Here is a 21,289-nt window from a genome sequence, read left to right as displayed (position 1 = left end):
TTCAGATCTATAAAATATTTCCTGAGGTGATTTAGTTTTCAAAATAAGAATAAAAAGTGTTTATAAGAAAACATAATAGAAACAATTCGGTACTCCTAGGAGCGAGGCTAAGGCATGTTTAATTCCCAAAAACTTTTTTCAAAAACATCGAATCGAATCTTTAGACATCTAAATAAAGCATTAAATATACATCAATTTAAAACTAATTATACTGTTATGGGGAAAATCGTGAGATAAAACTTTTAAGCCTAATTAAGATATGATTAGCCATAAGTGCTATAGTAACCAACATATGCTAATGACAGATTAATTAGACTCAAAAGATTCGTCTCGCGATTTCTAGGCAGAATCTAAAATTTATTTTATAATTAGACTACGTTTAATAATTAAAATGTGTGATCGTACGAGCCGATGTGATATCTCTTCAAAAAAATTTTGGAAAATGAACGGGGTCTAATAATATAACCAACAAATTGGTTATAACAATAGTATTCTTTTAGTTTACTTATATAGCCATATAGTAATTAGCTATTTATAATTAATATATAATCTATTTGTCTCTTTCATGTTTCCTGTGTAGTTGATGGGGGTGACGGCGAGGCGGGAAGGGAATGACGGCGTTTGCAGGCCAGTGCGGCGGTGGCCACGCCAACCGGAAATGGGCGATCCAGCGAGCACCACCCAATGTCGCTGTCTGTCGATATCCTCCGGGCCCCACCCGTCAGTCTCCCCCCGAAGCCCCCACTCCCAATAGTCAAGACCAGGCAACTTTTCGCGCAGCAGTGCCGCCACAGCCACCCACCAGCAAAGCAAACCCCCACGCTCTCGCTGGCCGCCACGCACCCACCCAGCCGCCCCAGCCACAGACAGGCGGGTCCCGCGTTCTCCTGTGGCCCTGACGGGCGGAGGGATGCGCACACGTGGCGTTCCGGGAAAGTGGGGCCCACCGCGTCCGCCTTATCCACAGGCTCGACGCGCCCCGCTTGCGGGTGGAAAGGACGAAATGACCGTCGTGCCCCCCCTCCCTCCCGTCCCGAAAAGCGCAAAAGCGGAGAGGGGCGCGCTTTTTCTCTCGCGCTTTCCGGCGTGGGCCCCACTAATCCCACGCAGGCAGGTGGGCCCCACCACCACCCCTATCTCTCTCCTCCGCCTGTTAAGTGGTGTTTAGATTAAGAAAATTTTTGGGAGAAGTGTCATATTAAATATTTGACCGGATATCGGAAGAGGTCTTTGAATACAAATAAAAAAACGAATTTCACTTCTAGCTTAGAAATCGCGAGAGAATCTTTTGTCTAATTAATTCGTCATTAACACATATTGGTACTGTAGCACTTATGGCTAATCATGGACTAATTATGTTCAAAAGATTCGTCTCAAGATTTCTTACATAACTATGCAATTAGTTTTTTGGTTTATCTATGTTTAATGCTTTATTTAGGTGTCCAAAAATTTAATGTGATGTTTTTGGAAAAAAACCAAGTCCTTAGAGCAAGTTCAATAGTATAGGTGGCTCCAATTCATCTGTAATCAATCTAATAGCCAACTCATACACCTCCAAAACATCAATATATGGTCCCACATGTCATACACATATTTTGTCTTAGAGTCTATGTGTAGCTAGTCATACACATATTTTGTCTTGTGTAGCTAGCTACAAATTAGTAGCCCATCTCTCTTCTTTTTATCTCTTTAAAATATACTTATAGCTGGCTTATAGCCTTATCTTTTTTTTAAAATATATGTATAGCATTGCTATTTGTACTGCTCTTATTATCCTTTTGCTGCTGCGTGCCGTTCTACTACTACAGTCGGCGCAAGAAAAGTGTGTTTTTTTATTGGAGTTCTGCGCTTCTCCTGTAGCAGCAGCAGCAGCAGGGGGAGGAGGAGGAGGAGGAGGAGGAGGCGGGGGCTTTTTGTTCCAGAGGCTTCTGGACTGATTTGATCTGATCGCTGCTCGTGGCGGCGGCGCTAGCTAGGGTTCTAGGGAGGGGAGCGGAGTGAGAGAGAGAGAGAGAGAGAGGGAGAGAGAGGTGAGTGAGGCGGCGTGGATCTGAGGAGGAGCCGCGACCGGCTCATCGGTTTGGTTCGTCGTCCTGGTGCGTGATCTCTCTCTCGCGCGCTCTCGGCCTCGAGGTTTTGGGTCGGGGTGTTTCCGTTTGTTTTTTTTTTTTGGTGGTGGGGGCCGGCGACCTTGCCGGCGGTGAGGTTGGTGTGGCCGTGTTGGGGGATGGTGTGGTGCTGTGCTGTTTGTGTGTCCGGATTTTGTTGGATTTGGGGTTTCTTTCCTGAACCGGCGGTGTTTAATGAGGGATTTGGTTTTCCGTTGTTGGGTGGCTTCGAAATTGCTCAAGGATGGCTTGTTGATGTCGTCGTTGTTGTTGGCTTTGATATGCCTTTAATTTTGGTCTGGATTTGCTTGGTTTTTTTTTCCGCCGCTGGGATTTTTCGTTAAGTTCGTGACAAACATCTGCAGTTTCTTACCGGTGTGTTATTCGTAACAGTAAATCATTTTTTTTGGGTTTGTATGACAGGATATATATTTTATATCGACTGTTCTATAAGACTGGATAAATTTTTTTGGTCTTCTTTTTGACCAAAAATGTAAAATTTTTATTCTTTAATAGGGAAATTTCTCTGTAATTTCCATAGGTCAAAAATTTTCTGTATCAACAGTGGTTTCTTTTTCTTTTTTTTTTTGCCATTTACTCCTTTTGGTTCTAGCAGGGTCTAAATAAACTGGAGTAAAACGAAAGAAAACTCCAGTTGGGACTAATTCTCTTTTTCTTAAGGCAACATCCTTTTTAGTACATCGCAAAGTTCATTGTTTTTTTCTTGGCCGCAACCTTTTTCTTGCTTGCACAAGCTGTTCAAATATATATTTTTTAGCTTTATCCAGGCATAGCCTGCTTAGATGCAAAAGTTCTGTATTTTGTTTTGCGGCCTAAAATACCATTTAATCTGCCATGTCACCAGACAAAATTTTCATTCTCCTTTTGCCCTTCCCGCATGTTCACGATTTTTTAAATAAATAGAATATTATATGAGAAGCAAACTTTCTTGCCGGACTTGTTTATATAAAGAAAATAACTTGATGAATCGTGACTCAAGACTATTTTTTTTTCTGTTGTTCTCCACCTTTTGCTTTACTTTTACTTTAGAGAGCTCTTTCTGACGGCATGATTTTATCCTACATAGCAACCCTTCTTTTGGTTTTATGAAAAAGGCTATGATAGATCTGTCTTTCTTTGCTTATATTATTTTTCAACCTCATCTATTTGATATATAATTTTCTGTTTTTTTTTGTGTTCAACTAATGCGGTTTGTCCTTGATTGCTCGGAGAAACTTTGACCAAATATATTTCCCAATGAAACAAATGTTATCGTTGACTCAAAATGGAGCTGTTTTGGTTCTTGTGATGTGGATTCTATTTTTTTTTTTGCGCCATCTACACCAATTCTTTTTCTTGGAAACGTATTACCTTTGGGAATATATGCTTGGAAGCAATGAGTGAGGTGCTGGAATTATAATATACGCCAAGAGCAGGAGATTCCAAAGACTAGTTGTCGATACTTTTGTAGTGGGATTTTGATTTTTTATTTTTGGGTTGGCAAATGGCGGCAGAGTCCACAGATTGATGAGTCCGTTGAGACCTAAGATTTTCTTAAAGTAGATGGCGGTAATATTCCTAATTAGGAAATAAATTTACATTATCCTTTAGATTATAATATTGATACTGATGCAAGACGACGTTGAGTGGAGCACACTTGTTGCTACCTGTTTTGAACATTTCTCTTGGTTTGAATGAAAACTGAAAAGAATGGCTACCTAGGTCATAGAAACTGAACAGCAAAAAAATAAAAATCTGTGTCTGCATGTTGGTGGACACCCATAAATGTATGAATATTAGTTTACGAATACTCTATGGTTTCTTTAACAGTATCTTGTGTATCCTGTAGTGTTGGAATAATTTTTGATGTACTGGCACTAATATTTTTCTGATAATTGTTTTTCATACCGTACAGGTTTCCTTAAATCTGATTGATCTAGAAAATATTGTGAAAAAGAGTGGTACACAACACTCCCTAAAACTGGCTTGAAGGTTGCAAATAGCTAACATCATGGGTGCTCTTTGCGATTTCTGCGGGGAGCAGAGGTCCATGGTTTATTGTCGATCAGATGCAGCATCCTTGTGCTTATCATGCGACCGTAATGTTCATTCAGCTAATGCTCTTTCTCGGCGCCATACAAGGACACTTCTGTGTGATAGATGCGCTTCACAGCCTGCCATGGTCCGCTGCCTTGTAGAGAATGCCTCGCTTTGCCAAAATTGTGATTGGAATGGGCATAGTGCTGGGTCTTCAGCTGCTGGTCATAAGAGGCAGACTATAAACTGCTACTCAGGGTGCCCATCATCTTCAGAACTTTCAAAGATCTGGTCATTTGTTTCAGATATTCCTAATGTAGCTTCTGAGCCGAATTGTGAGCAAGGAATAAGCATGATGAGCATCACTGACAGTGGCATCAGTAATCAAGACAATGCTGCAGGGGACAGCAGTTTGTTAGATATTGCTAGTGCAACCCGTATGAGTGATCTTGACACTGCTGACAAGCTGAAGTCTATGATAGGCTCCTCATCTGAAGCTGGTGTGAACCTTCTTCCACATGCTACTGATCAGACGGCTGGATCTGTGGATTCGACAACAGCTAAGGTGCTATAAGGCTTTCATATTCCTCCATATGTAGACTTACTAATTCACCTCTTCTGCTGCATATACTACTATCCTTATCCCATGGATGTAAGATAATTGACTGCTTTTCTCCCTACAGTTGGCCATTTTCATTTGCTTACACTAACATATGCCACGATTTTTTGTGTGTATACTCTGTTCGAATGCATATTACATGTGAGTTCACTTGAATTTCTGCACAAGGGAAAAAATAATTTTACTGTTAATGAAGCATAAGCATCAAGCTAGTGGATGATTACTTTGCCATATTCCATGATTTGCAAATTTGCAGCCCTTTTTACTTCAGTCTTCCACTGCACCATGTTTCTTTGTAGAGTCACACCACATACAAACTAATACAAGTGTAGTATTGCTTGCATTTTGTTAGAGGCGCACAAGGCCCCAGGCAGCACATGCTTTCCCTCTTAATCTGCATACGTGTGAAAAAAACATACTCCATGCTTCAAATATTAATGTCACTAATCTGTGTTTATGGTCTCCTTATGCAGGTACCCTATACAGCAGAAAAAGATATGTTCAGCAAAGATAGTATATATGGAGATTTCTGTGTAGATGATGTTGATCTGAGTTTCGAAAATTATGAGGAACTATTTGGCACGTCTCATATTCAAACAGAGCAACTCTTTGATGATGCTGGGATCGACAGCTATTTTGAATCGAAGGAAATGCCTGCTGGAAACTGTGATGAGGTTAGTAGTTTACTGACAAATGACAATGGTCCTTTTTTAACGAGTATGCTACAGTTGCACAATATTCCCTCCGTTGCCTAATGTAAGATGTCTGATTTTTTTGCTTGTAATGTTTGACCATTTGTCTTATTCAAAAAATTATGGAAATATCATTTATTTTGCTTGTGACTTTCTTTATTATCAAAAAAATTTTAAGCACGACTTGTCATTTTTTATATTTGTAATAAAATTTTGAATAAGACGAATGGTCAAACGTTGCAACCAAAAAAGTCAAACATCTTACATTATGAAACGGAGGTAGTAACATTCATGTGTAGGTTTCTTGCAACTCCAGCATTTTTCTTTGTTTGACCAATTCAACTTGCACTGCATATCATTGTTGGTTGCAGGATTTTTTCTTGGTTCATTTTCATACATATATGTTATTTAGTCTGGCCTGGTTGTTTATGTCAAATTTATCCCTTGTAAAAGACAAATTATTAGGTGCTAAACCTCTGTACAAGAGGAGTCGCATCAAGCATTCGGATTAATAATGAATTAATCTTGTCTATTCCAAAAGCTTGGCATTCTAGTCCATGGTATAATCATTCTCTTACATCCCTCCCCTTCAGCTGTCTTCCCTCTCTCCATGGACCAATATCCTTCTCTTACATCCCTCCCCTTCAGCTGTCTTCCCTCTCTCCACATTTATACTCCTATAAAAGACACTAATGGTGGCAGTGATTCTGCCACCACCATCTTATCACTGACTTGTGGGACCGCATAGTCGGTGGAAACACTCCTAAGTCTCAACCACTACCTACTCCAATACAAAGGAAAAACAGCAATAAACAGGTGGGCCTACCTATCAGAGTTGCGACCATGCGCATGCCATCGCCGTACTTGCTTTCTCGTACCCAAGGACGCTCGAAGCCCCCATAGCTTGGCGTTGCCATCACCTGAGAGCATCTGAGCCCCTTGTTGTCGTCACCCCCACAGCACCAAGCCTCACTGACTACTCTCCACCTTCTCCATCCACCGTGATGCCTTCTCCATCTTTCCTAGCCCCACTCTCCCTTCCAGTGCAAGGAGGTCATGCGCCTCTTACGGCTGCCAGATGCAGGCCCCAGGCATAGCATGACTGGATCTGGCATGGTCGCTAGAGGGGCCACGACGGATGACATTTGAAGAGGAGGAAGGGAGGTGAGTGAAATGGTTGTGTTTCAGCTGCGTGCCATTTCTGATGCAGAAGAGGGGATTGGGAGACCTACAAATAAGAGACGAAGGTGAGGACTGGAGTAGGCAGCACCGCAGTCGATCCAGACAGGAGAGACAAAAGGTAGAAATAGGATCGACTAGAGAAAGAGGTGGATTAGGGGTGATGGAGGAATGGGCCTGTTGGGCCTATAGGGCATCATTTCTTTGGGCCTAGGGGTGGTGGAATAGGTCCATCTGGTCAGGCTGAGGGGTTCCTAGCCCATTCACATGTTTTTCGACTTCAATAAATACTGGTCATGAAGAACTATCTAACAGGGAATGTTACATGGGCAGATATCTACAATAGTTTCACAAGATTTTATGATGAAAATCTATACAAAATATATTTTACAACATGTGATGTGACTAAAGATATTCACATGGTTATTGAACTAGCAAAAATAATTAACTTCCGTATAGGAACATATATTGCAAGAAAATTGTCTTGTTAATCCCATAACGAAGTATGGGCCTTTTGCTAGTGTTCAAGAAGCAAAAGATCGCTAGTCCAGGGTTGGTCAGAACTAGTGTATGTGGTCTTGGTGTTACAAATAAACAAAAGTAGGACTGCAAATTGTAATCAATATACATTCAAATGTGACCACTTCATTTCTAATCCGCCTTTTGGAAGTTCTGCCATATTTAATTTTGGGTTTTATTAGTGTTTAGACTTTCAGTATTTATATTCATTATCATCTTTTCAGCAGCCTACGTTGATGCATCCACTGACCAACAATGCAGTATCTGCAGACTCTGGGATGTCGATCCCAGGAGCCAAAGGTGATTCCAGTCTTTGTATACCTGTGAGGCAGGTTAGGTCCAGTATCTCTCTTTCATTTTCTGGTTTGACTGGTGAGAGCAGTGCTGGAGATTACCAAGATTGTGGGGTATCATCAGTGCTTCTTATGGGTGAGCCTCCTTGGCATCCTCCTGGCCCTGAGGGGCCACTTGCTGGAGCTACCAGAGACGATGCTATCACACGGTACAAGGAGAAGAAGAAGAGAAGAAAGTAAGAATTTTCGCTGCTTGTCTTCTTTAACATGTAATGCTTTATAACCATCTATGAACTCTACAATAAATTTTGTAGCCGTACAAGAACTAAGAGAAATTGTAGCTTACAAGATCATGAGTTTTACAACATATGTAAGTGGTTTTCAAGATTTAAAATTTTGAGTTTTTAGCAACATCAGTTTTTGTTGTCCTAGTTCTATAGCAAGGTAATATACCAGTAAAAATTACTTAATGCTCTTTATCTTTTTGCTTACACCAAAGATGATTTTGGTAGGTAACCACAACACATATAAACATGTCGAAGATTTTCTGGTAGATGATAAATTAATGCAACACAAACCCACAAAAGACCCTTTTCTTTTAGAGAACTATTACTACCTCCGGACGGAATGATGTGACGTTTCACTCAGTGAAGATGATTTTCTCTTAGTAGTACTTTGGCTGTCTGAAACATCAAACTAATCTGACCAGAGGGAATAAGAATAACTTATATTTTCTTACCCCCTCTTCTAAAATGTCAAGACTTTGCCGATTCCTTTTGTATAGCTATCTGATCATCTTTTACATGGCTCCTCTTGACAGATTTGACAAGAAAATCAGGTATGCATCTCGCAAGGCTAGGGCAGACGTGAGAAAAAGAGTCAAGGGGCGGTTTGTTAAGGCTGGTGAAGCATATGACTACGATCCACTCTGTGAAACAAGGAGCTACTGAAACTCCAAAAAAACATTATCCGAGTGTTAGATTAGCAAGCATCAATCAATGCTTATTGTGGCTGGCAGAAAAGCACTGATACTACAATCAACTGTGGCAGGTCTGCCTCTAAAAAGAACAAAAAAAAAAAGAGCAATCAGCCGGACAAAAAGGACAAAAAGATTTGAATGTTTCCGAAAATTTTTGGATGCCATCCCTCCTTTTTCTTCTGTACAGTGGAGGGAATTTGCATCTTCTGTTGCTTTCGGAGGAGCGATTCGAGTCACTCCACCTTTTGTGAATTAATCTCGATACAGCTGAACAAAACTTCACTTGCATTTTGATCTCCTTTCTACTGACTAGGGCATCCACCTACCCTTGCTGTGGTGTTTTTGGTGGTATGCTTCCAGATTGGACTATTAACAGGACAAGGATGGATGTAGTTGTGAAATCTTCTGCTGTTCTATTTATTATGTAAAATCTGCTGTAATCCGGAGTTTATTCTGCAACTATGCATGTGTAAATACCAGATCAGAATAAACTGGTAGATGTAAAGTATTTTTTTCCCCTCAAGTTGGTGGCAATGTATCCCATGAAACTGGGCACCAACGTTTTGTTTTTCTGCTTAGACTGGCCCTGTTATTACTTCTACCAAGCATATGCTTGAATATGCGTTCCTTTTTGTTACAAACTGAATATATTTTTTGTGGTTAATTTAACCTTTTGCATTGTACTAATTGTATTGGTCCTTTCCTGTTTGGAAGCTGCAGAATCTTGTTGGGACTTGGACAAGGTGATTTGCTGTTTCGAGCTAAACGATATATACGAAAAGTAAAGTTATTTGTGAAGACAACTTTTATATACGTATTATACGTATTATTAGTGACCTAAAAGTTAATGCTGAAAAATAAATCTTAATGAAAAAAAAATTCTAAAATTAACTCTAAAGTTAAGATTAATTTTTGAATTTTGATTTATATGCATAAGTGAAAAGACGAACGTTTCTGATTTGCTGTAGTGACCTGTCTGAGTTTTGACTAGATCATTTTATCTTGAGATATGTCAGCTTGGAGCCAACATATGTCATGAAATTTGGAGGATACCGCCGTTGGTCCAAAATAAAATCACTTCTAGAATTTAAACTTTATTTCATAATATAATAATTTCTAGCACTATTGGAAGTATATTATATACTAATTTTTGGAGAATTTTTGGCGACATTTTTTAAATGGTGTGCATGGGAAGGCTTGTGTGCAAGATATGTTCAGCTGATAAATGTTGCTAAAAATTCTAAACAAGTTGTACATATACTTTCACTAGGACTACACCTATATATAAAGTAGATGGCAACAATAAAAATATGACAGATTTTAAAATAAAAAATATAAACAGATCTATACTCTTAAAACTGCCATTTATTATTATTTTTGTTATGGCTAAATATAACGAATTTGAAGATAAAGACCATACATATGTCTAGTACTATTGGAAGTATATGGCCAAGATCTTTTGAAGGGAAAAAAAATATATGAAGTTTTGGTAAAATCGGTGCTCCTAGCCTTTCCTACATATTCAATCAATGTCCCAGACCACCTGCAAGATTATTTCTCTTTAATCCCCAAGTATTGATGAGATCATCAAGTAATCTCTCGTCTGACGTCTTGATGCAGACATCATTTAGTGGTATATTGGTGGGTGAAAGTTGCTCCTATTCAAATATATCAATCTCTTCAGCAATCTCTAATGGATTAAGTTCTGGTGCAGCTTAATTTTTAGAATTTGATATAATATTCCATGATTAGATTTCCTTCATTAAAAAAGGACACATCCATTAACACTATAACAAGATCAGTCTCATTCTTTTCAGCTTCAAAACGTAGGAGTCGGAACTTCAGATTGTAATGGACAAATACTATGAAGTTTTTCGTACTCAAGTTGGTTTTGTACTTGTGTGAACCAAAGCAAATGTGCTCCATTTTCGCTCACAACCATCGAAGGACACATTGCAATACAATTATCTTTGCAAGACTACGGAATTATGGATAGTCTACTCCAAAACTTCCCACCAATACCCTACATAGCATAATTTTGGTCCAACATTTAATCTTTGTTTTGGAATGGAGTATAACATATATCTATTCAAAGTTACACGAGCATAGTAACGCACTAACAGTACATATGGATCAGCATGTCATCTTTTGTTTCAGAATGAAGTATATCATTTTTCGTTCAGAATTACACAAGCACAGTAACACACAAATAGTACATATGAATCAACATGTCATCTTTTGTTTAGAATGAAGGATATCATTTTTACAGAATTACACTAGCACAGTAACACACTAACAGTAGATATAGATCAGCATGTCATCTTTTTTTAATCATTTTTTCCATTATTATACTAGCACATTAACACACTAGCACTATATATGGGTCATCATGTCATCTTTAGTTCAGAATTCAACATACCTGCATAAAAGTGAAGGACGCCATCTGAGCTTCTTCGGAATCAAACATTCCTCTCTCGTTAAGTTGCTGCACCGATATGGGTGGCCTAAGGTGCATCTGAATTTCATCCTTTTCTAGCTTAGGATTGCCTTTTTCTTCCCACATATGATAAAAAAATAGGAGAAAAAATATGACAGAAAAGAAAAATAAGAGAGAAAAAAACCCGCTAGAGAAGCAAAAGTTATTCGAGGGTTTAGTTACGGAAGCCCTGCCCAACGTAATGTTCCGCGTTCACATAGAGAATGACACCATCATCCTAGGCTATATTTCATAAAAATCCAATCTAGTTCTATAGAATACTGATGGGGGATAGGGTCAAAATTGAAGTAAATTGTTATGATTCAAGCAAGGGGCGTATAATTTATTGACTTCCCCATAAGGATTCAAAGCGTACCGAAGACTCAAAGGATACCAAAGATTCAAAAGATTAGGTTTTTCTTTTTTTTCTAGGGTAATAAATTCAAAGTTCTTTCAATCAAAGAGACTTATTTTTTCCCAAAAGAGCAAATTCATAGTTTAAGAAAGGAATATGGAAATAAGAAAATAAGAGCTTCTGTTCGTAAAATTTGTACAAAATATCGACTGATTCATAGGCGTGGACGAATTGTGAATTAAGATAATACAAATAGTAACAAAATATAAACATGGGTATGCATACCCTCAAACAACAAACTTAAGTGCCATGTTCTCCATAGTTACAAGAATGAATTCCCTGAAGGCGAGTGGCAGGAACCAAAATTCAAGTGGATGGATCAACCCATGTGTACCATCTATACATGGGTACCAGACTTGGCTTAACCATGAAACCGATTAGATCAATCAGTTTAACATAAAAAAGTATGGCCTGGTCCATTAGTTAAACATAGACTCAGTTTTTTTCTGGTATTTTCCCCTTTCATTTGTGATTTGTCCGTGACGAAAGATCATGTGATATTTGTTGGTAAAAAAACTATAAAAAAGAATGGTTATGGAACCTTCATTGTTTTCTGTTGCTAAAGAGAGTGACAACTACAGGGACACTGACCAAAGATTCTAATCATCTAATGAACTAATCTATCTTGAAGAGCCTACAGGCAAGATCCAAATCTCTTTGTTTTAACAACTACATTTTCTTAGATAATGGAAGATTTCATTAATCAATGAAAACCTCCATCCTCTGCATTTGAACATTCCTAGACCTGCTATTAATTCTCCAATCTGAATCTTGCAGGCTTAGATCTTCATTAGGGTATGGTACACTGCCTTGAGTGGGAAGTTTGAACCTTTCTCATTATGTACTGATTCTTTCTCAGCATCAGGAGCAAAATGTTGTCAAACCAAGACACCAGATGATCATTTTAGGCGATACATTTGTGCACCAGAAAACGCAGGGTATCAAAAAGGGTCCCTACTTAGCTGGTGAGCATTCCTTCTCAAGTAGGTTGAATATCTTCTTGAGGCGAGAAGATGCATTGGATGATACCTCCTGCGCGATCTTCTTTTTGTTCTTGCAGCTCTTTAACCACGATATCCCAATAGACGCTTGAACATTGCATGTCCTGGGCTTGGATGCCACCTGCTCTACTTGGTATCGAATATGCAGCTGCAAAAGAAAAGGGGGGGGGGGGGGGGGGGGGGTTGAGCGATTGCCCATCAGTTATGCCAGAAACACTTTGAGTAACAAAATGGCAAAAAGAAGATGATTTTCCAATTTTAGGTGAAATGCATTTGTGTCCAACGAGATGCTTTTGTGTACTGTTATTGTCAATACCAATATATTGGTTTTCAAGAATCTGGACGACCCTCTTTACCATAGTCAACATAGTAAATATGTGTAAATAAAGGTGTCTTTGATATCATGATATAGCAATGCACTCTGCACAATTAAGATGAGATTTATCACTCACTGTAGTACTTCCATTGAAGATACCACAGAGAAACCGACATGGAGCAAACAAATGGTCAATATCAAGTGCAGTAGTTATGGGTATAGTGCTGGGATACAGCTGACAGTTGAACTTCTCAGAAGAACCAAAAATGACTTTCCCTGTTCGGTCACTAGTTTAATGGAAAACTGGTTTTAGTTCTTGTCACCGAAGTTAGTTGGACGTTTATTTAGAATGGACTAAAACCTATTTTATGTAACCTAGTTTATATGGATTCTACAAAAACTGAACATGTTATCTTTTGCGCATTGTACAAAAGCTGAACATGTTAGTCAATGTTGTTATGGCAGTAAGGCGTCTTGAGGCGACACCACACCGCATTAGCACTATAGCGGTAAGGCGTAAGGCGTTGCAACACCTTAAGAGATGGCTGAGGCATGATTTGTAGGGAAAATAGTGTAGAGAAATCAGCAAGAAAATGGGGGAATTGATAAAAGTCTCGCTAAGCCAAGCAACCAGCCCACCAAAGCCCAACATTACCCTCAGAGGCTCATAACCACATGTTTTATTCTCTAAAGAGGCATCATGCACCATACACCACCAGGCACCAGCAACTGCAATGAGCAGATGCATCAGCCGCTATCAATGTCTCTGGCTGCTGACCACCTCTGCATGAGTGCTCATGTCAGGCTGTTACCACCACCATTAGAGATAGACGCCTCTCCTCATCTTGTTGCCTGCTGCCACTGCCACCGCCACTGCTAGAGATACAAAGGCTACAGCAAGGTGCAACAACTGCAATCTGGAGCTAAATCTGAAGGCAGTGGTGTGGGATTTATGACAACAAGCCATCTGTGGCAAGAAAGGAAGCGACTGCAAGCCAGCTCTTCTAGGATGACCTTTACCCCCTTCTTTCCCTCTCTCCACTGGTTTTGCCTGTATGGCGAAGGAAACATAAGGCGGAGGGATGCCTTATCCCTTGCAACTGCCTTACCGCTACGGTGACGATATAGTGATACCTTAACAACCATGATGTTAGCTTCCCCACATCCTCAATCCACCAGGAACGTTTTTAATGGGTGGTGCAAAGTTAAAAAAGGTATTCCTAAACAGTGGCGAAGCTGCGCAGAAGAAGGGGGGTTCCTGGGAACCCCCCTTGGTTAAAATTTTTAACTAAAGTTTATGAATTTTCATCATATATTCATTCCTCCGATTCAAATTCAGATACCCGTGGCACCCCCCTCTATTTCGCTCTAGCTTCGCCCCTGTTCCTAAAGACCTATTGAATTCGAGGGTGTTAGCCCCAACGTCCAAGCCTTTCTGCAATCTATTGTGGATTGGTGTTGGGCCATCGCCTCCACACTCCAAGAGCTCCTTGTATGGTTGCCCACCCTGTTGCTTAGCCCTTTGTTGTTGTGGTTGTTTGGTCACTAAACCTTTAAGCGCGCGTTGTAAGTCTTGACTCTTCGGGAGGGTTTGTTTTCCTTGTTTTCTTCTCTTAATAAAATGGCACAACTCTTTGAGAGGGTTTGTTTTCGGTGTTTTCTTCTTCTCTTCTTACTAAAATGGCACACACACAATTCTCTTGTGTGTTCAAGAAAAAAAAATAGTTTTCATAAGTTTCAAATAAGGCCATGATTCTAGGAAACATGCAACTCTCTTGTATAAATATTACTATGTAAGGGCACAAGACTGAAATAAACGCAGTAAAAGAAATAACATAAGCCAAGAAATTGTCTCTTACATTGAAGTATTCACCAACTGGGATACCTTCAAGTGTCATCACTTCTTCAACAAGCCATCCATTCTTATCGGGCAAAGGGGATTTCTGTTGGGTGCTCATTACTTCCCCCTCGTGGCGTGCCAATCTCTTGTCAAATTTGTAATGAACTTGCCTCTGGTAAACATCAGCCCTGACGGGTTCCCATGCAGAAACAGAGTACTCCATGCAGCCAATTTTCTCCATCACTTGACGCTCCAAAGAACCACCCTCAAATATGTCCATGAGTGTCAATACCTAATGAAACATACAAGTTGTCCACAATTTAAACATTTTTGTCCATTCTTTCTAGAGAAAACAGACAATTGCATGTAATTCTCATGATGGAATGAGGAATCATACGTCAAAAGGTTTTGTAGATGAAAATACTTCTGACATTTTCGCATCCTCTATCCCTAAGAAAGAACCACTTTCATCATTCTGGAGATCTTCCATTTCTGAGTCCTCTTCTACCAGCTGTACTTTTTGTTCAGGGCTCAAGGATCTTGCCTTCCATAGTGCCATTATTGTTCTGAAAAGTGTGCAAATGGAAATTTGAAAAACAAGCTACTGAAAAAGAGTGTTAAATAGGTGAATAAGTAGATAACAAATCAGGGTTCATTGCAAGGAGTTGTTTCATGTGATGAACAGATGTGCTAAACATAACAAGTTCATGTTTGTCACCCAAGAAGTGTAACTTACTTATGTGCCACATTGAACGATACAAAAGACTGGAAATGAAATTTGAGTCGTCCTTCATTATCAAGTTGCTTTGCTCCATGTCTTGCATCCATTCCTCTGCCCTTGTGAAGAACAATAAGCAGAGATGGACTTCCCATTGAAGATAGTGTTGCAGGCAGCACTTGGATGTCCTCAATATCTTCCCAAAGAAAGAAGAATTTTGTTTTGTGGCCAAAAAGATTAGTGTAAAACCCAATAATTCTTGGAGATAAAAACAGGCGGCCCTGCAAAACAGACACAGGCGTCAACTGCTACACAAGTTCACATAAAAACAGATGTTCATGTCTAACTCCATTGTGCAGTAATATGACTATGTGAAATACACCAGCCCAGCAATAGAAAGGCTATTGTGCATTTTGGGGGAGCAGTCCTCAGTAGTACTAAAACAATAATGGCAGATTAGTTAAACTGAATATATTATTCAAATAGAGCCACAATTCTAAATTTAAAAGGGGTGCAGAAGATGAACTGTTTTTTAACGCTTCCCTTTTACTACTTCTAACTGAATAGCAATGTTCTTTGATCGACCGATCGGACCTGATCGCCATGGCACCGATCAAGCCGATCAGCACGATTAATCGAGGCTGATCGGTACAGTACCACTTTACCGGAACATAAGAATCCTATATACTATGTAGTGTGCAGCATAAATGCAAAAATAGAGGAACTATTTGATGGTTAGATGGTACTTACCTTTGAGCTTTGATTTTTGAGGGGGTGAGGGGACTAAATAGTAAACCCTACCTAGAATGGGCCGACCCAACTAAAAGTCTAAGACTGCCTAGGCTGGCCCAAAAGTCACAGGTTTGATTGGTTGATCACTACTCCCTTTTGATCGCCCAATTGATCGGACCTAATCGTCGGTAATCGGACGATTAGGTTTCAGCTGATCGTTTCGACTAGCTTAATTGAGGTCAGGGGACCAATTACCCCGATTAATTGTGGTTTATCGGAGGGTCAGATAACATTGCTGAATAGTGAGTGAAAAGTGTGACTACCATCTGTAAAATTTTATGTATTTATTTAAACAGCACAGACAGCTGATTGTTTGGTTTTAGGATACTGACTTCACATTTTCAAAATAGAGAAGTGAAATAAATGAAGCCATGCGCACAATAAGAAAAAACTCTAAATAAGAATAAAATCATCAATAAACCATTACAAGAGTTTTGGACACCTTTGTTAGCTCTCTGTGTCATGATTAAAAGACAGTTTACCTCATAATTAAAAGGCACTTTACCTGTGTAAGCATTTTGCGCTTTAAATGACAAGTAAAATCATTGATTAGAAATTCTTCTGGTGGCAAAGAAAAGATCTTCTGGAATGCTGAGTTTGTATGTGGAGACCTTACAGCAATCTGCACATTGAATTTGCATAAGAGAAGAGGCCAAGATAGGATGACACTTTCCGTCACTCAAAATTGAGAAGATAAATGCATTACCTTTTTGCCAACCTCTTTCTCCATTTTGTCTAAGTAGACCTTCATGACTTCAGTACCCCTTGAATTATTCAAGAAAATTCTCAAATGCAATTTTGACTGACATGGTTGAGCCAGCTTACCCTTGAGAGGAATCCAAATGTCGGCAAGCTCAGAAAAATTAGATTTCAAGAAATTTACTTCAGCATGACCAAGAGACACAACTTCATCAAAGGGTCCATCAAAATCGTACACATTTATTTTCATAACTGATGGTGGATCTTCCATGGCGTCAAATTCAAATATCTCTGCAAATTTTGAGAAGATATAAAGGAAAATTATCAACAGTAGTTTTATATAGCAGCAACTATAATCAAAGGTACTAAACCAAATTTACCATTCCATCGAGGCTCCAGAGTGTGAAATTTAATTGAACTTGTCTTTGTCTTGCCATTGCAGGTAAATACAACATATGGATCAGAGTAACCAGATGGTTTGGTTGCTGCTAAGTTGGTACCATCAATTAGGGCAACAGTCAGCAACCAACCATCTCCTTGTGCTTTGACTCCATGATCACTACCTACACACACCCCCAAATGCCATGTTAGCAAAGTTCAGTTAATATGTGCATATATTGTGGGAGTATGTATGTCCAGAACAGTAATAGAAGGTTTTTCTGAAGAAAACAAAAGATAATAGTATGTTCACAATAATAATTGAAGATTTCGTTGAGGAAAACAAAAGGTAACAGTAACATTTTTCCATATCAGGGAACGACTATACGAGCACTTGTATAACACTAATTACATGTTCCATTGACTGCCATGTAATGTAGGATTATCTACTGAACGTTCATTAATTTCAGTGATTCCACAAAGAAAAATAACAGCAGAAGAAAGAAATGTGCTCTACCTCTCTGCCTCTTAGCATGTATGAATCGTGCAATCATATTTAGGACACGCTGTCCTTGCAGAACAAGAACTCCACACACTACAACTTCACCAATAGAATCTGGCAAGTCCAATCCAGGGAACTCAAGACCTTGTATTATACTGGGGCTTGCAAGGATGATGTGTGAAAAAACATAAATAAATGCAAGCATTGAGGATACAACAGTAAAGTTTCCAAATATACGGAATGCTAGTTTCCAATCAGATTCTTGCTCTGGTTGTATTGAAGACAAAACTTTATCAGCAGCTGCTGTATCTTTTGAATCAACTGGCCTGATATTTCGAGCCAGGAGCTCAGAGAACTGATTGTAGCAGTCCTTTAAGCCTTGTTTAGCCCCATTTTCAATCATGCTCTTCATCATTGTACTCTGGATAAAATTCACGCGCCAGGAGATTACAAGACGCGAGGACTTTTCATCATCAGGTAGTTCAGGCCCTGGCGTTATACATGTTAAAACCTCCACCCTAAAAGAATTTCCAAATGGAACTTCTGGAGTACTAACATCTGCCAAAGTTGCGTAGATATCTTCATCTGCCTTCAGATATGACACATCCTCTGTTGCTTTCACAGCCTTAACTAGTGCAGTAGGTGCTTTTGTGTAGCTTACTACCCTTTGCAAAACCTCACCATCATTTTCAAGTCTCCATTGTTGAATTTCAAGACCAGTAGTTCCTTGCATCTCTGCTAATGATTGCAAAAAATCTGAACTTGGTGAGAAAAGAAGTCCATTCAAGTCACTGGGTGCAACGGCATAAACTTGATCAATAAGAACTCCACCTGACAAATTTTCAGGTATTTCATTCCCTTCATGGAAAGATCCAAAGGCTTTTAGTTGTTCATCAAAGGACATAGTTACACCAGTTTCATAATCCTGATCATCAGGATGCTCTGAGCTAGTTGATGGTGTTTCTTCAAGAATATCTGAATTATCATCATTCTTAGTGAGAGGTGGAGCTGAAGCTTCTGCATCTTTTGGTTTTGCGGTAAAAATTTGATACAGACGGTTGACAAATGATGGAACGCCGTTTGATCTGTCCCCCTTGTTGATTTCTATTTCATCACTCCCTGATAATGATGCAGGTATTTCTATAGGAATATTTGGCAAAGAAGAACCCTTTTGTAATTCAGTTGATTTGTCAGAATGTGACGCAAGGTCATCTGAAACAGAATGTGCAAGTGTCGTTGTCTCTTCAGGGTAATTTTGAGAGAGAGAGATAGTAAGACAAATTTCTCCTGCAGAAGAAGTTGCCTGTTAGCAGAATGTAAATAGTTGCCTGCATAAAAAAATTGGATATACGCAAACAAAAACAGGCTTGCTATGGAAAGAGAAAGACTGGATCCTTGGAGGAATAAAAACAAATAGGGAAATCATAACACCAAACAATAGAGCTAGTAGATCATCCAGGCAAAAACATATCCATACTATATCACAATCATAATTCTAATTCTAATAAAAACAGAAAAGTGCAGAATCTTTATTTTTGGGTAGAGTGGGGAGTTGATCCAATGGCTTCAACCAAAGATCCCCCCCCCCCCCTCCCAAAAAAAAAGTTAGCTCTAGATGCTCTTGAGAGGACCACAATGTACAACAGGGTTTGTCAGTCATGCTACTAACTTATTTTAGTGGTTTAAAATTCATCTAAAATTTATTAAAATTGTAAGAAATATTAGAAACATAACTACATGATAGTTTTTTTCATGACAAATATAGTAGTGCCAATATTCTGAATATCAAGTATTAACATTTTGTACATTAGAGGTTTATTCAAAATTTCGAGGTTTGATTGCACGCATTCTAAACATCATCTATTTGAGAAGAGTGAATAGATACGGATAGGGTAGTAAACCATTGCCACGAAAAAACAATAATAAGAAGAAAAAAAAAGAAGACACTGGCACAACCTACCCGTCCAACACTCCACATGTAACAATCAAAGTACATCCACTTCAAAGCTAAAAGCAAAACAGCAGAACACACTACCATTATGCGAGACAACAAACTTAAAAAGCACAAGCTGAATGAATTGCAAGAACATCACAATCCTTTCATGTTTCGGAACACGAGGTCAGGCAAGTGAAGATAACATATAAGACAGGCAATATTACCGTAATCCTTGATCTTGGACTTCTTGCTCCTGGGCAGCAGCTGGTACCACTGCGTCCCGAGCGAGCGGTTCTCGGCGTCGAGCACCGCCGACAGAGGCACCTTGACCTGGCCGAGGAAGTCGTCGGAGAAGTACCTGTCCTCGTCGACGACGACGACGACGAGCTCGTCCTTGAGGTCGACGACCCGGAAGGCGAACTCCTCGTCCCAGGCGGGGCTCAGCGTCCGCTTGGTCACCTTGGTCTTGGCCCGCTGCCTCCCCAGCTGCAGCTTCGCGTACGGGTCGCTGAGCCCGCTGCCGTCGACCGCCGGCAGGTTGCGGGCCTCGATCACATGCACAAGCAACCTCATTTCTTGAAAAATGTCAGGCCTGTTCCTTCTCCCTGTCCCAAGAACCACGATTTGGGCGTCGGCCGTACGGTCTGAATCAAGAAACCGGCGATCCCTTTCCTATCTTTTCCTCTCTCTCTTCAGCTTCTGGTTCAGATTGGAAACGAAAACATTCGAGGCGGATTGAATGCTTGGAAGCTCGGATGATAAACCGAAAAAAAAATCAAGAACTCTCTAGTCCAAGAACCTATACCCCCAAAGGCAGCTTTACACCGCCTCCAACCAATCAATCAAACTTCTCCAAAAAAAATCATCGAAAATGGCGAGGAAAGTTCCAAGCCTCCAGAACAGGGCGGCGCGAGGGAAGAAACATGCCCCCAATCAATAAAAAAAAGTAGAAAAAAATAATAATAACACAGAAACAGCAACAGTAGGGTGGGCTGGCTTCCGGCGGCGCCGGCGGCTCCTCGCGGGAGGCTCTGTTGTGGAAGCAAGGGGCGGGCGGTTGGATTGGTGCACGGAAGACTTTGATTTGAGGCGCCGGGGAGAGGAGAGGAGAGGAGAAGAACTGAAAATGATTTGAGGGCTCTCCTCGCTGCTCTGCTCCCCGCGTCGGCGTCGGCTCTGCTGACTTCAAAACCGCCCAAACGCAGAGACCGTACTACTCCTCCCGCCCGTTGCCTTTGCTTTACTTTGATTTCTTTTTCTTTTTTACTCCAACCTCTCCACTAACAGAGTAAAAATAAATATATGAGTTTTTTTACCATGTATCTTAAGATACATCCTTTTTAGTATAAAAATATAGTACCTTGAGGTACATATATTGAGGTATCAAAAATTTGTATTAAAATTCTTGATACCTTGAGATACCTTTCAAAAATGGTAAAAAAACCCTAAATATATATATCACAATTTATTAGGAGGGGTAATTTTTATGCACAGGCAAGACTGAAAATTTGTCTGTTTGATAAAATATCATTACTTGTTAACTATTCGATATATGATATTGCATATCCCTTCAGTGCATTAAAAAACATAGACCAAATTGTTATTTGCACTTTTTGCAAAAATTTTTCGCAAAAACATTACATCAGATATACAGACACACATTTGAAGTATTAAACGTAGTCTAATTATAAAATAAATTACAAATTCTGCCAAGAAACTGCGAGACGAATCTTTTGAGCCTATTTAATCCGTCATTAGCACATGTTAGTTACCGTAGCACTTATGGCTAA

At 39.7% G+C, this 21,289-nt stretch overlaps 2 protein-coding genes across 5 annotated transcripts; one reads left to right on the top strand and one right to left on the bottom strand.

Moving 5' to 3' along the window:
- The first annotated feature begins 1,808 nt into the window (after positions 1-1,808).
- On the top strand, positions 1,809-8,940 carry LOC102704709 (zinc finger protein CONSTANS-LIKE 9-like). 4 transcript variants are annotated; one of them, XM_040524916.1, is made up of 6 exons: positions 1,809-2,096; positions 4,024-4,710; positions 5,238-5,438; positions 7,382-7,454; positions 7,537-7,683; positions 8,268-8,940. In XM_040524916.1, exons 2-6 carry the CDS (start codon positions 4,120-4,122, stop codon positions 8,315-8,317), a joined length of 1,062 nt encoding a protein of 353 aa, XP_040380850.1. In that variant the 5' UTR covers positions 1,809-2,096; positions 4,024-4,119; the 3' UTR covers positions 8,318-8,940. The 4 variants fall into 4 exon arrangements, with proteins under 4 accessions (XP_040380850.1, XP_015694313.1, XP_006656034.1 ...); XM_015838827.2 differs by having other exon boundaries at positions 1,810-2,096; positions 7,379-7,454; XM_006655971.3 differs by having other exon boundaries at positions 1,813-2,096; positions 7,382-7,683.
- Positions 8,941-11,324: 2,384 nt separating this feature from the next.
- Positions 11,325-20,679, bottom strand: LOC102705166 (C2 and GRAM domain-containing protein At1g03370). Its single transcript, XM_006655972.3, has 9 exons — positions 19,724-20,679; positions 17,579-18,850; positions 17,064-17,246; positions 16,691-16,974; positions 16,490-16,606; positions 15,211-15,473; positions 14,872-15,040; positions 14,494-14,766; positions 11,325-12,466 (listed from the first exon to the last, which is right to left on the bottom strand). The coding sequence occupies exons 1-9, from the start codon at positions 20,070-20,072 to the stop codon at positions 12,272-12,274; spliced, it is 3,105 nt and encodes a 1,034-aa protein (XP_006656035.1). The 5' UTR covers positions 20,073-20,679; the 3' UTR covers positions 11,325-12,271.
- Between the last annotated feature and the right edge of the window lie 610 nt (positions 20,680-21,289).

The sequence above is a fragment of the Oryza brachyantha genome, chromosome 6 (genome assembly GCF_000231095.2).
Source record: "Oryza brachyantha chromosome 6, ObraRS2, whole genome shotgun sequence".
In the NCBI taxonomy this organism is placed as follows: domain Eukaryota; kingdom Viridiplantae; phylum Streptophyta; class Magnoliopsida; order Poales; family Poaceae; genus Oryza; species Oryza brachyantha.
The sequence above is the reverse complement of the archived record's forward strand: the minus strand, read 5'-3'. Positions and strand labels throughout refer to the sequence as shown.

Bases quoted from the DNA above. Each gene is read 5' to 3' on its own strand.
- LOC102705166 (XM_006655972.3), bottom strand. From the start codon at position 20,072: ATGAGGTTGCTTGTGCATGTGATCGAGGCCCGCAACCTGCCGGCGGTC. The intron at 14,767-14,871 runs GTATGATTCCTC...ATGTTTCATTAG, and splicing joins CATCTACAAAACCTTTTGAC to GTATTGACACTCATGGACAT. The intron at 12,467-14,493 runs GTAAGAGACAAT...TTTCTTTTGCAG, and splicing joins CAGTTGGTGAATACTTCAAT to CTGCATATTCGATACCAAGT.
- LOC102704709 (XM_006655970.3), top strand. From the start codon at position 4,120: ATGGGTGCTCTTTGCGATTTCTGCGGGGAGCAGAGGTCCATGGTTTAT. The intron at 4,711-5,237 runs GTGCTATAAGGC...CTCCTTATGCAG, and splicing joins TGGATTCGACAACAGCTAAG to GTACCCTATACAGCAGAAAA. The intron at 5,439-7,378 runs GTTAGTAGTTTA...TCATCTTTTCAG, and splicing joins CTGCTGGAAACTGTGATGAG to CAGCCTACGTTGATGCATCC.